The sequence below is a fragment of the Hemibagrus wyckioides genome, linkage group LG01 (genome assembly GCF_019097595.1).
Source record: "Hemibagrus wyckioides isolate EC202008001 linkage group LG01, SWU_Hwy_1.0, whole genome shotgun sequence".
Lineage (NCBI taxonomy): Eukaryota > Metazoa > Chordata > Actinopteri > Siluriformes > Bagridae > Hemibagrus > Hemibagrus wyckioides.
The window spans coordinates 22,284,960-22,298,685 of record NC_080710.1 but is presented as its reverse complement, the minus strand read 5'-3'; the positions used below and the strand labels follow the sequence as shown (position 1 = coordinate 22,298,685).

The following is a 13,726-nucleotide window of genomic DNA, read 5'->3' as shown; positions in this document are numbered from 1 at the left end:
GAGAAATTAATTGAGCAAATGTAAGGCAATTTTCTAATATCCACTAGTTTTACTACAGCCCCAGAAGCACTTTGCCTTTCTGCACCTTGTACAAACTCTGGGTTTTACCCCCTCTTCTATTATTAATGAAATACCCTGCAGTTACTAGACATAACTGGTGTTTAACTAAAGCCTCAGAAAATTTTAACCTTGTTCTTAGGTAGCTCATTGGCATTATGAATGTTATTTTTGTTTAAATTAATTTTGTTATCTTATATTTTTGTGGCCAGGGTGAAAATGGAGATATTGGGAACAAAGGAGTTAAAGGTCCTAAAGGCCAAAGAGGAAGAGGGGTAAGAATAGTTAACTAATAATAGTTCTTTTCTCTGCCTGGTTAGTTTCTCAAATTTGGCCTGATATATTACAGGGAAATGCAGGCAGGCCAGGAGCACAGGGTGATCTTGGTGGCCCCGGACCAGCTGGACACAGGGTTTGCAAGCTTTAATAACACTATTCATGACATTTTAAAATTTACAACTAATTTGATCAATTTTCCTTATTTTTATATTTTTAGGGCCCTAAAGGACCACCAGGAAACAGAGCAATGTCTGTACGTTCAAGCCTTTTGTTCTTTTCAGAGATCAGTGATCAGTTTCTTTTTGCTGTATGTATATAACCATTGCTTTGTATTCTTTTAGACTTGTCAACTGATCAGCTATGTACAAGACAACTGTGGTAAAGTTTCATAATTCTACACTTGGATTCACTGTATCCCTGATTATTATTATATTGCATTCAAATCAAAGTTTATATTCTTTTTAACTTTTTTTTTTATCACATTATATTCACACAGGCTGCTGTAAAGGTGGGGCTCTTACTTTCTTTGCTATGCAACACACCCTTAATAAGGATGAAAATGATTCAGTGATTGAAAGAACATCAATGAACACAAACATATCTCTCTTCTTTATCATGTCTGCACCTCTAGATAAAACAACTTGCCCTGTGTACCCCACTGAACTGGTGATTGGTTTGGACATGTCTGAGGATGTGACTCCTGCATTATTTCAGAGAATGAACTCAACTCTTCTTTCTCTGCTGGACAGCATTGATATCGCTGAAAGCAACTGTCCAACAGGGACACGAGTGGCTGTGGTTTCCTACAGTTCTAACACCAAGTACCTCATCCGTTTTTCTGACCATCGCCATAAGAAAGACTTGGTGGAAGCTGTGAAGAACATCCCTCTGGAACGTACATCCAATAGACGCAACATTGGTGTAGCCATGCGCTTTGTGGGTAGAAATGTCTTCAAACGTATTCGTCAGGGTGTTCTGATCAGGAAGGTGGCGATCTTCCTCTCTGGTGGAAAGTCCCAGGATGTGACATCCATAACCACAGCTGTTCTGGAATACAAGGCTCTGGATATAAACCTTGGTGTTATCGGTTTTAGGGAAACTCCTAATGTTCAGCAAGCTTTTCAGGTAATGTAAAATGACTGAAGCAGATGAAGCCTATATGATCAGATTGATTGCTGTGATTCACCTTTTAGAATTTTATCTTTTTAACTTTCCCTGTCTTGTGTGTTGTGATAAGGCTGATGAGACAGGAAGCTTTATTAATGTGCTGGAGAGATCACAGACCCAGAATACAGCACTTGAGAAGATCCAGCGATGCATCATCTGCTTTGGTAATACGTCAAATTTGTTAATGTTGATCTAAATAATGAATTTCTTGTGATCTAATAAAAAGTTAGCAACTTAGTCAGGACCCATATAGAATAGATTAATAATGATTTGTTTGATCTCATCTGCTGTCTTCTCAGATCCTTGCAATCCAGCTAGAGATTGTCCTAGCACCAGTGAGGTGCCCAGTCCAGAGCAGGTAAACATGGACCTGGCGTTGTTGGTGGATGGTTCTCGGAGCATCCAGGCAGATTGGTATGAGGGAGTGAAGCAGGTGTTGGGCACTGTGTTGGACCAGCTTGTAGTGAGTGATCAGCCCAGCAGAAATGACAGACAGGCACGGGTGGCACTTTACCAGCAGAGCTCATCATACAGTGAGGCCCAGGCTCCAGTCAAGCAGATCTTTAGTTTCCAGCAGTTTCAGGACCGCAACCTAATGAAGCAGAGCATCTTTGAAAATCTACAGCAGACTGGTGGCTACTCCAGGCTGGGACATGCCATAGAATACGTAATCATGCAGGACCTACTCACTGTTTCCAGGCCTCGAAAAAACAAGATGCTGCTGCTTATAGTTGGAGATGAGACGGAATATTCTGACAGTGCAAAACTGGACTTCATCTCCATGAAAGCCAAGTGTCAGGGTGTGGTGCTTTTCACTCTTACTGTCGGGGATCATTTCAACAGCACACAGGTGGAGGAGCTTGCCAGCAGTCCCACAGAGCAGCACATAGTTCACTTAGGCCATGTAAAACAAGGACAACAGGAGTACACTCGACGTTTTATCAGAACTTTCCTACACATTCTGAGCTGTAAGGGAAATTATTTTATTTCATTAGTATTAGTAAAGGAGTGTTTTTAACTATCTTTTGTTTTTTTTCTGGTATTGTATGAATGTTTGGTTGAGTTTGTCTGTGTTTTATGAACACAGTGGAAATGAACACCTATCCTGGTACATTGTTCAAACAACAGTGTGAGAATCTTCAGCAACAGCAAGGTCAAGAACATGTCTTTGAGGCTGCTAAGAGACCACACATACACAGGTAACATTACAGATATTCTCCTTCTCATTATTCATTTCATGAACAAGATGGAAGAAGGCTCACTGTATGTTACATTTACCTTTTTTATATATACAGTGAGGGAAAAAATTATTTGATCCCCTGCTGATTTTGTACGTTTGCCCACTGACAAAGAAATGATCAGTCCGTAATTTTAATGGTAGGTGTATTTGAACAGTGAGAGGCAGAATAACAACAAAAAAATCCAGAAAAACGCATTTCAGAAAAATTATACATTGATTTGCATTTTAATGAGTGAAATAAGTATTTGATCCCCTATCAATCAGAAAGATTTCTGGCTCCCAGGTGTCTTTTATACAGGTAACGAGCTGAGATTACAGTAGGAGCACTCTCGGGGAGTGCTCTTAATCTCAGCTTGTTAACTGTATGAAAGACACCTGTCCACAGAAGGAAGCAATCAATCAGATTCCAAACTCTCCATCATGGCCAAGACCAAAGAGCTGTCCATGGATGTCAGGGACAAGATTGTAGACCTACACAAGGCTGGAATGTGCTACAAGACCATTGCTAAGCAGCTTGGTGAGAAGGTGACAACAGTTGGTGCGATTATTCCCAAATGGAAGAAACACAAAAGGACTGTCAGTCTTCCTCGGTCTGGGGCTCCATGCAAGATCTCACCTCATGGAGTTTCAATGATCATGAGAACGGCGAGGAATCAGCGCAGAATTACACTGGAGGATTTTGTCAGTGATCTCAAGGCAGCTGGGACCATAGTCACCAAGAAAACAATTGGTAACACACTATGCCGTGAAAGACTGAAATCCAGTAGTGCCCGCAAGGTCCCCCTGCTAAAGAAAGCACATGTACAGGCTCATCTGAAGTTTGTCAGTGAACATCTGAATGATTCAGAGGAGACCTGGGTGAAAGTGGTCAAATGAGACCAAAATCCAGCTCTTTGGCATCAACTCAACTCGCCGTGTTTGGAGGAGGAGGAATGCTGCCTATGACTCCAAGAAGACCATCCCCACTGTCAAACATGGAGGTGGAAACATTAAGTTCCTTACTTTAGTGGCTCAAAGTAGCTGGAATGACAAGTCTCTTTTGGCTGTTTTCAGAGGTGGGCTTTACCTCACCTTGCAGGCTGAGCTGGAGCCAATCACGCACCAGCATCCGGTACCAAAAGAAGCCCGTTGCCACTAGAGCAGAGCCCATGGGTGTCCCAGGAGAAGCGACAGTAATGCTCTTGCCTCCAACTTTGCTTCTATTGTGGACAATCAGGTTACCGCTGCACTCACTGAGAAACCTACCACTTCATCAAATGTGGGCTGGAATTTCTTTTACTCATGTTTTACACTGGCAGAAAATTACATCATGCTCATGAGATCCATTGTCTCTCAGCCCTAGTGGACTCCAGAGCCACTGTAAACTTGATAGATCAACAACTTGACAAGAAACTGCGGCTACCAACACTACCATGCACTACCCCCCTTTGAGGATAACCGACCCATCAGAGAGGGTTTCATCACACGTTAGACCATCCCCATCACACTTCAGGTTGGATTATTTGAAACGGAAGAACTCTCCCTGTACATCATATCATCACCAGCAAACCCTATCATCCTGGGTTTTCCCTGGCTACAAATACACAACCCCTGCCTGTCCTGGGACAGCAAGGAACTGATGCAATGGTCTCCTGACTTGGACTTGCCTTACGACCACTGTTGAAAGCCCTCACACTCAGGAGCCCAGAACTGTGCTTGACCTCCAAAAAGTCTTCAGGAAGGAGAAAGCCACTAACAACCCCACCCACAACTGCCACTGGGACTGCGCCATCAACTTTACTAAATACCATGCCACCCAAGGGCTGTATATATCTTCTATCACAGCCAGAGAGAAAAGCCAATGAGGAATATATTGAGGAGGCCTTGGTGACAGGTTATATCCAACCATCCACAGCTCCAGCAGCAGCGAGTTTCTTCTTTTTGGAGAGGAAGGATGGTGGTCTCCATCCCTGCATCAATTACTAGGGCCTAAACTCTATCACTGTCCTCTACCAGTACCCATTACCGTTAATACCGATGGTCCTAAAACAGATGCAGGAAGCGCAAATTTTTTCAAAATTGGACTTTAGAAGCACATATAACCTGGTCTGCTTCAGAGAGGGGGATATGTGGAAAACGGCCTTCCATACCACTAAGGGGCACTACAAGTACTTGGTGATGCCGTACAGCCTGACTAACACTCAAGCCATTTTCCAGGCCTTTCTCAATGAAAAAACTCAAGGACTTGTTAAATCAATACATCATTGTATATATAGATGACATCCTGATCTATTCTGTCAAATACAATGATCATGTGCTTTAAGTACGTACTCACTCATCTATTCTTGCCTCAACTCTATTTAAAAATGGAAAAGTGTGAATTCCACAGAAATACGTTGACTTTGCTGGTGTACAGGGAGGAGTACAAATGGACTAAGCTAAAGTCAGGGCAGTGACCAACTGGCCCAAACCCACCACAGTAAAGGAACTACAGCGATTCTTGGGTTTTGCCAATTTATAGCAAAGGTTTATCCGGAATACTATGAAAGCAAATTGTCAGGGTGTAGTGCTTTTCACTCTTATTGTCGGGATCATTTCAACAGCATGCAGGTAGAGGAGCTTGCCAGCATTCCCAGAGAGCATCACATAGTTCACTTAGGCCATGTAAAGCAAGGACAACACTCGATGCATTATAAGGATATGTCGTGAGGAAATTTGTTTTAAATTTTTTTTATTAGTATTAGTAAAGGAGTGTTTTTTGTTTTGTGTTTTTTAGTATTGTATGAATGTATGGTTGTTTGACTTGTTTTATGAACACAGTGGAAATTAACACCTTTACATTGTACATTGTTCAAACAACAGTGTGAGAATCTTCAGCAACAGCAAGGTCAAGAACATGTAGGCACATAGCCAACCCTCTTACCTCCCTTTTATGAGAAAAACCCAAAAGACTGAGCTGGAATGAGTCAGCTCGGGCAGCCTTCAATAACTTAAAGGTCAGTTTCATGACAGCGGCCATACTTAAACACCCAGATCCAAGCATGCTGTTTGTGGTAGAAGTGAATGTCTCCAGCTGTTGCATGGTGGCGTCGTTATCTCTACACCATGGGTACCCAGGGAAACTGTTCCCCTGCGCCTGTTTCTAGTGTAAGCTAACCTCAGCAGAGACAAATTACGATGTGGGGAATCGAGAATTGCTGTACATAAAGGAGGTGCTTAAAGAGTGGCGGCATCAGCTTGAGGGGGCACAACATCCCTTTCAAGTAATCATGGACCTCATGAACTTGGAGTATATAAAGAATGCTACACGCTTAAATCCTCGACAGGCCAGATGGGCCCTATTCTTCACTAGGTTTCAGTTTACAGTAACCTACAGACCTGGAAATAAGAATGGTAAATTTGACACTCTTTTCTGCTGGCATGACCTCATGCCCGGAACACAATCCCCCCCCCATTGTTTTTGCACCTGTCAGATGGGACCTCATAGAGGAGTTCTGGCAAGCTCAGCAGGTGGACCCTCAACCTCCCAAATATCCTCCCACCATGTTATTCGTACCAGCAGTGCTACACCCATGAGTTATCCAGTGGGTCCACATGGCACACAGCTCAGGCCATCTGAATATTTAGAGGACCACAGCGCTTGTACAGAATGGGTTCTGGTGGCCCTCAGTGTCCCAGGATATCGAAGACCATGCCTGTGCGCAGACCAACCCAACCCTATTCAACTAAGCCAACAAGTCTGGGAAAGTGCCCACATACGCCCACAGAGAGCCAAACGCAGACAAAGGATTCTGGAAAAAACACTGCCGGCGCCCCTTTTCCAGGTACCACGTGGGTCAGTTGGTGTGGCTCTCCACCAAGAACTTGAAATTGAGACTGCGATGCCATAAGCTCAGTCCATGCTTCATTGGCCCCTTGCATATTATTTGACAGATTAACCCACTCTCCTACCGTTTGCAGCTTCCCACTTCATATAGCATTTCTACAGCTTTTTATGCCTCCCTTCTAAAACCTAACACCCATTATGTGTTGCTTTTTTTTGGCTCACTTGATTGTTTTCCCCTCCTTTTGGATTACAGAAGTAAGGGTTACAGATTGTTACTTCCTACCCTGCTATAATAGTGTTGGATGCATAAAAGTTATCTACTTTAGGTATTTGTGCTGTTCATTAACTAAGAGTGGTCGTTTATACATGAGAGACAATTATTTAAGTAATGATCAACATTTTCATATGATTACATATTAATTTCAAATATAATTAATAGGCATATTAATTCTAAACAACTGCGTTTTGGTGGATGTGTCTCTGACAAACTTCCTGTGCAACAAGTGATTTATTTTACATTTTCAGGTACAGCGGTTAGTTTGAAATAAAAGTTTGTTTAACGGTGGAAATTGAGTCACACACAACATTAATGGTGAACATTTTTGACCTTATAAAATGATTCTCTCAAGTCTTGGTGATCAGCCCCTATTAAACAATAAAGCAATAAGCAAGCAATAAAAAACATCTTTTTTAAATACATAGTTTAATAGCCTACCATTCTTTTTGGAATTTATCATTATAATCAACTTAATTATTTCCTTTATTTTGTATCATAGTCCCTAAATGTATGTAAACACACTTCTCAAACCAACGTTACACCCTTGAGTTATAGTAAGGAGATTATTTATAATCACACTCTCTGGTGTCACCCAGACGATGATGGGTTCCATTTGAGTGTGCTTCCTCTCAAGGTTTCATCTAATATCAGCTCAGGGACTTTTTCTTGTCACAGCTGCCTTATTAGGGATTTTAACCTTTATAATTTTTATTCTTAAAATTTATATTCCTGTAATTCTGCCTTGTGACTAAACTACATTTTTACCATCTATAGCATTTATAATACTATATAAATTGTATTGCCAGCTACATTAGTTAAAGGCAAAAAATGTTGGCATGGCAATACTGGCAACATTGGCAATGAAGACCCTGAGTTAAACACACCTGAATAAATGTGTAAAACATTATTGTATAGCATCGTCGCATGTTTATATAGTTAATATTTTTCAATGAAAATATTCTACCATGAGTTCTAATATCCATGTGAGACAACTTGATTTAAAGAACTCCATTTCTCTCAGATTTTCTTTGGGGAATCAAGAAGTCATATCGTACAGTGAAGAGAGAAACATACAACACGAGTATGAGACTGAGCATGAAAATGGAGGCCTGTTGACCTCAGTGCCTGAAGATTCAAATAGTAAGTTGATTCTGTTTCACTGTGGCGTTGAGAACATCTGTAAAACATCTATTACAACAGTAACAAGTACATATCAAGAGTTATGTCTAAGAACACTATAAACCTAGGCTTGCCTAACAATTAGCAACAACTGCTTCACTGTGATGTCATTATACCAGAAGAAAATGTTGCTGCATATGCACAAAGGCATGTTATATGGAGAATATGTCCAAAGGTAGTACTAGGAATAAAGTTAGTGCATGCTCATGCTGCTGTTATGGTGGTTATGAAGGCAACTGCTACTGATTTAGTGCTGATTTAGAAGATGTGTAATGTGCAGTGTTAATGTAATAATCTATTGCTAAAGCATTCTTGCTAACCTCTGTTTCTTTTTCTCTCTCATCACAGATGTGTGCTTCCTACAAAAAGACACTGGGCCCTGCAAAAATTATGTACTCAAATGGTTCTTTGATCAAGAGCAGAATCGATGCTCTGCTTTCTGGTATGGAGGATGTGAAGGGAACCTTAACAGATTTGACAGTCAGAATGACTGTGAAGCCCGTTGTCCATAAGATCTTACTGAATATTGGCTTGCAAATTACTGATAATACTAACAGCAAGTTGACATCCCACTTTTTCTTTGTTTTTATTCAGAATTGTGGTACAATAGGAAATGAACAATGTGTTTATGCACATTTTACCCAAATAACCAACACACAAAACCACAAGTAACAGTAGTTAAATATTCCATATTCTACCGAAGGTGGCACATTCATATTCGCTGCTGATAAAGGCTGTACTTTTGATACTGCTCCTCTTTGGCTTTATAAATGAAACATGACTCAGTAGAATCAGTTTCCCATGAAAGAAAATGCATATGAAGGTGACTTTTCGATGTAGATACCATTTCAATTTTTCATTATCTCTATAAATAAAATTATGGACACGTTACATATTTTGTAATTGCACATTTACTGATATTTTTATATAATAATACTAATAACCATAAACAGCAGCTCTCATTAGTATAAAAATTCACCTAAATTAATTAGTAGACTTCAATGTATGCTCACACTTTCAGATGTTGTCTCACTTGTCTCTGTCTATATATTATGGATCTTTAGGGTTGTCTATAAGGTGGAAATGGAAGTTAACAGAACTAAGATATAGCCTTCAGCACCACAGGTCTCACCTCCATTGCCATCTGGAACATTCATTTGTTTCTTCTTTTGTTCATTTATTCACTCAGTGAGCAAACACTGTGTCAGTCAACAAAGATTAAAGCAATATCTGAAATATAGGGGACTTAAATCATCCTATAAACTTCAGGATGCATTCAATTTTATTTGCAGTCATTTACAGACAGGCAGACTGCTTCATGGGTACAGATATTGTAAACACAGAAAATTGTCCGAGTGTCAGAAAGGAGGCTGTATAAATGATCTGGATCTAATATGGGGTTTTTTTTCAGTGGAAACTGAGACGTCAAAAGACCTGAGACTTTTATAATAGCACCCTGAGTCACTGCCTCTCATTTTATTGGTTGTTTCGCCAATAATTTCCTTCTGAAAAAAAATAGAAAAGCTCGGTTTTATATTGCAGTGCCCTGCACTTGTTCTCTGGGACAAGCCTCTAACCAGAAAACGTTTCTTTTAACTTAAGAACGAAATGATGCATGTGTTTGATGAGTAAATACAGTGGAAAACCTGGATTAAATTTGTTCCAGCTACTGCTGCGTGCCTGACGTAAGTAGCTGGTGCACATTTCACATACGAATGACTTCCAGAAAAGATTAAGCATATTATTCATAGTTATTGTGTCATTACTCAATTTGAAATAGATGAGTAGATTAAGACATTACTGTAGATATGCTATAGCACACAGGGCTGGATCTTTGGAGCTCCCTATTGGTATACATATACATGTGTGTATATACACATGAGAGAGAGAGCAGTCCCTTTCAGAAACGAGGAGGGAAATCTACAGTCAAACATGTTTTAAAATTTCCTCAGTTAAATAGTGATAATGATGTTTAAAACACACTGATTACCCATGATTTAGTATTAAAGGAGGGTAAATTGAATACAATATGAAAAATTGCAAAATGATTCCACCAGGATGGGATTTCCATCATATTTTGGAAGCATTCTTGTAAGGTTATTAAAGTGAACTGTCTTATAGGACAAGACAAATATCCTGTAGGACCACTTGCACAGATTTTTTAATGGGATGCATTTGGGTTCCTATTCAGGTGTATATGCGAATTCAGCGATGCCCTGCGATTTGAATGAACTCATCTTAAAGTAGACATTGTACAGGGAGTATCACCTTATGTTGCGTGCTGGGCAACCTGCAGTAACATCATGAACATGGGAGGGAAGCAAGCAGGGAGGGTAGTACTGCAGTTTTGGGTACTGATCAAAAAACAAATAAAGAGTCAGTCTGTGTTTTTCAGCACAATTTCAAAATTCAGCAGAAAACAACAGCTGTTTTTGCTCGGTCAGGCATGCATTTCTTGTCAGTGTGTCTCTTGAGCTCAGTGTCGAGAACGTTGACATGCAATCTCTCATGCAGCTTTGTGCTTGCTAGTGAGTTTAGGGAAGTCAAACAAGCAGTAGGCACTTTAACAAAGTATTAGGTAAGTGCACCCTTCATGTTTTTTTTCTTTCTCTTTTTTTCTTAAAAATATATATATTTGTTCTTCAGTTTATTCAGTCAAATTGTAAAAATTCTGATGGTTGCTACATCACAATAAAGCTAGGACAAAATCTGACATGATTTGTTTTCATTCTTTATCACAAAAAAAACTGCATATACTGCAAAATGTCATATCGTTTTTTTTTATATTAAATGTAAAATTATTAATGGTGACGTGGTGTGCTTTGATGTTTCGTTTTTGCATTTAAACTCTGTTTCAGAAGTGCATTATTGTCCTAGAATCTTATCACTTTAGTAGTAACCACAGTAGATTTTTAAAACCTGAGAACCAAATCGTCTTCTGTTTTAACTTGGGAATCACATTATTTAGACTTTGACGCATTCATGCATTGTAAGAATTGTAGGAAAAACATCTGGACCTAGAATAATAAGTTTTTTTTAGCTAAACATGCAATCACCCTATTACATACTAAACATTCCTGCAGTCTTTCACTTCAATTTGTTTTATTTGTATTGTTAGGGCAACAATGCACTTTTATTCTTTAGTCGGTTGTCTGTAGTGCATTTTAAGACTGAGCTTCATTATTCCTTCTGGTTTTGTTTTTAGACCATGTGTTAATGATTCGCCCTCAGAATGATAAAATCTGGAATTCTGATGAGTTTATATTTTTGGAATGTCATATTAAAATGAACTTTAAAAATAATTTCTGATATGATGAGTGCCACACTGTACTGTAATTGTTTTTCTCTGGGCTTTCAGTCTGTATATCCTAAGGCACAGGATAATAAAAATGAAAATACAGTACAATTTAACAAATGGTAGCAGATGTGTCCGCTGCACTGTTGGAACAGAAACAGAGAATAGAAAGAATTGCCTGGTAAAACTTGCCCAGTCTTGGCTCTTGGTCCCAGTTTTTATTTCAGTGTAGGAGAAGTCCAAGAAGCCACATATATGAGAATAAAATGTCAATGTAGACATATACATCTCTAACTGCCAGAGGTGTTTCTATAATTTTACATGGAATTATTTTAGCTGGTGAATTAAAAATCTTCATTTTGTGCCTTTCTTTTTCTGAAAATAAAGCTGTATGTCTCAGAGCTTCAGGCTTCCTGATTTGATCCTGAGCTCAGTCTACTGTGCAAAGTTCCACTTGCTCGCTGTGTTTGCATGGGTTTGTTCTAGCTGTTCCAGTGTCCTCTCCCTGTCTAAAACATGCAAGTAGCTGCAGATTTGCTGTACTAAATTGTCCCAAGTGTGAATAACTATATGAATGCATGGTGGTCTGTGATAGACTGGCATCCCATCCAGATCCAGGGTGAATTCTCCTGCACTGATTACTGTGTTACAGGGTCCACCTCGACCCTGACTAGATAAAATGGTTACTAAAGATGAATGATGTATAAATAATTTACTTAAAATATATGGATGTTTATCTGGTATTTTTTGAATATTAACGTGAATTTGCAGGTGCTGGGTATCACTGTATAGGTATGGTGTGCGTAAAAGTTAAGAAACAGTTCTAGTTGTAAGTATACAGAGGAAGAGAATGGTAGCTAACAGGAAGCTGAGGGTAATGTGGGAGTTTAATTGTAGTGAGTTCTTCAGTAATAGTAATTTCAAACAGATAAATATCTTGCAAAACAGGATAAGTGGGCTTTCCAGAGGGTGCGGCAATCAGCTGAGCATAAAATCTACAGGATGTGGTGCTGGACAAAGGCCAAGAAAACAGTGACGGACCTCAGGCATTCTAACAATGGACTCTTCAGTGTCTGGTTAGGGAAGCACTTTCACTCCCTTATGTCCAACACAGAGAGAATGAAAAGAGGCATCATCCCACAGGCCATTTAGGATTGTCACCCACTACTCAACAATTGCACACATCTGCACACATCTGCACCTATATATATATATAGTGTATATATATATATACACTATATTGCCAAAAGTATTCGCTCACACATCCAAATAATCAGAATCAGGTGTTCCAATCACTTCCATGGCCACAGGTATATAAAATCAAGCACCTAGGCATGCAGACTGTTTTTACAAACATTTGTGAAAGAATGGGTCGCTCTCAGGAGCTCAGTGAATTCCAGCGTGGAACTGTGATAGGATGCCACCTGTGCAACAAATCCAGTCATGAAATTTCCTCACTCCTAAATATTCCACAGTCAACTGTCAGCTGTATTATAAGAACGTGGAAGTGTTTGGGAACGACAGCAACTCAGCCACGAAGTGGTAGGCCACGTAAACTGACGGAGCGGGGTCAGCGGATGCTGAGGCGCATAGTGCGAAGAGGTCGCCAACTTTCTGCAGAGTCAATCGCTACAGACCTCCAAACTTCATGTGGCCTTCAGATTAGCTCAAGAACAGTGTGCAGAAAGCTTCATGGAATGGGTTTCCATGGCCGAGCAGCTGCATCCAAGCCATACATCACCAAGTGCAATGCAAAGCGTCGGATGCAGTGGTGTTAAGCACGCCGCCACTGGACTCTAGAGCAGTGGAGACGCGTTCTCTGGAGTGACGAATCGCGCTTCTCCATCTGGCAATCTGATGGACGAGTCTGGGTTTGGCGGTTGCCAGGAGAACGGTACTTGTCTGACTGCATTGTGCCAAGTGTAAAGTTTGGTGGAGGGGGGATTATGGTGTGGGGTTGTTTTTCAGGAGCTGGGCTTGGCCCCTTAGTTCCAGTGAAAGGAACTCTGAATGCTTCAGCATACCAAGACATTTTGGACAATTTCATGCTCCCAACTTTGTGGGAACAGTTTGGAGCTGGCCCCTTCCTCTTCCAACATGACTGTGCAGCAGTGCACAAAGCAAGGTCCATAAAGACATGGATGACAGAGTCTGGTGTGGATGAACTTGACTGGCCTGCACAGAGTCCTGACCTCAACCCGACAGAACACCTTTGGGATGAATTAGAGTGGAGACTGAAAGCCAGGCCTTCTCGTCCAACATCAGTGTGTGACCTCACAAATGCGCTTCTGGAAGAACGGTCAAAAATTCCCATAAACACACTCCTAAACTTTGTGGACAGCCTTCCCAGAAGAGTTGAAGCTGATATAGCTGCAAAGGGTGGACCGACGTCATATTGAACCCTATGGATTAGGAATGGGATGTCAC

The 13,726-nt window shown here is 40.4% G+C and overlaps 1 protein-coding gene across 3 annotated transcripts in view; it reads left to right on the top strand.

Moving 5' to 3' along the window:
• LOC131355780 (collagen alpha-6(VI) chain-like) overlaps window positions 1-10,717 on the top strand; it is a 39,970-nt gene extending 29,253 nt beyond the window's left edge. For 2 of the 3 annotated variants that reach the window (XM_058394282.1, XM_058394264.1), the window contains exons 30-40: window positions 270-332; window positions 407-469; window positions 554-589; window positions 678-714; window positions 833-844; window positions 968-1,461; window positions 1,574-1,667; window positions 1,803-2,471; window positions 2,591-2,702; window positions 7,847-7,965; window positions 8,353-10,717. In XM_058394282.1, the coding sequence (XP_058250265.1) occupies window positions 270-332; window positions 407-469; window positions 554-589; window positions 678-714; window positions 833-844; window positions 968-1,461; window positions 1,574-1,667; window positions 1,803-2,471; window positions 2,591-2,702; window positions 7,847-7,965; window positions 8,353-8,516 (1,863 nt within the window). In that variant the 3' untranslated portion in view covers window positions 8,517-10,717. The remainder of the gene's footprint in view (window positions 1-269; window positions 333-406; window positions 470-553; window positions 590-677; window positions 715-832; window positions 845-967; window positions 1,462-1,573; window positions 1,668-1,802; window positions 2,472-2,590; window positions 2,703-7,846; window positions 7,966-8,352) is intronic. The other variant, XM_058394273.1, reaches the window with a different exon arrangement.
• The last annotated feature ends 3,009 nt before the right edge of the window (window positions 10,718-13,726 follow it).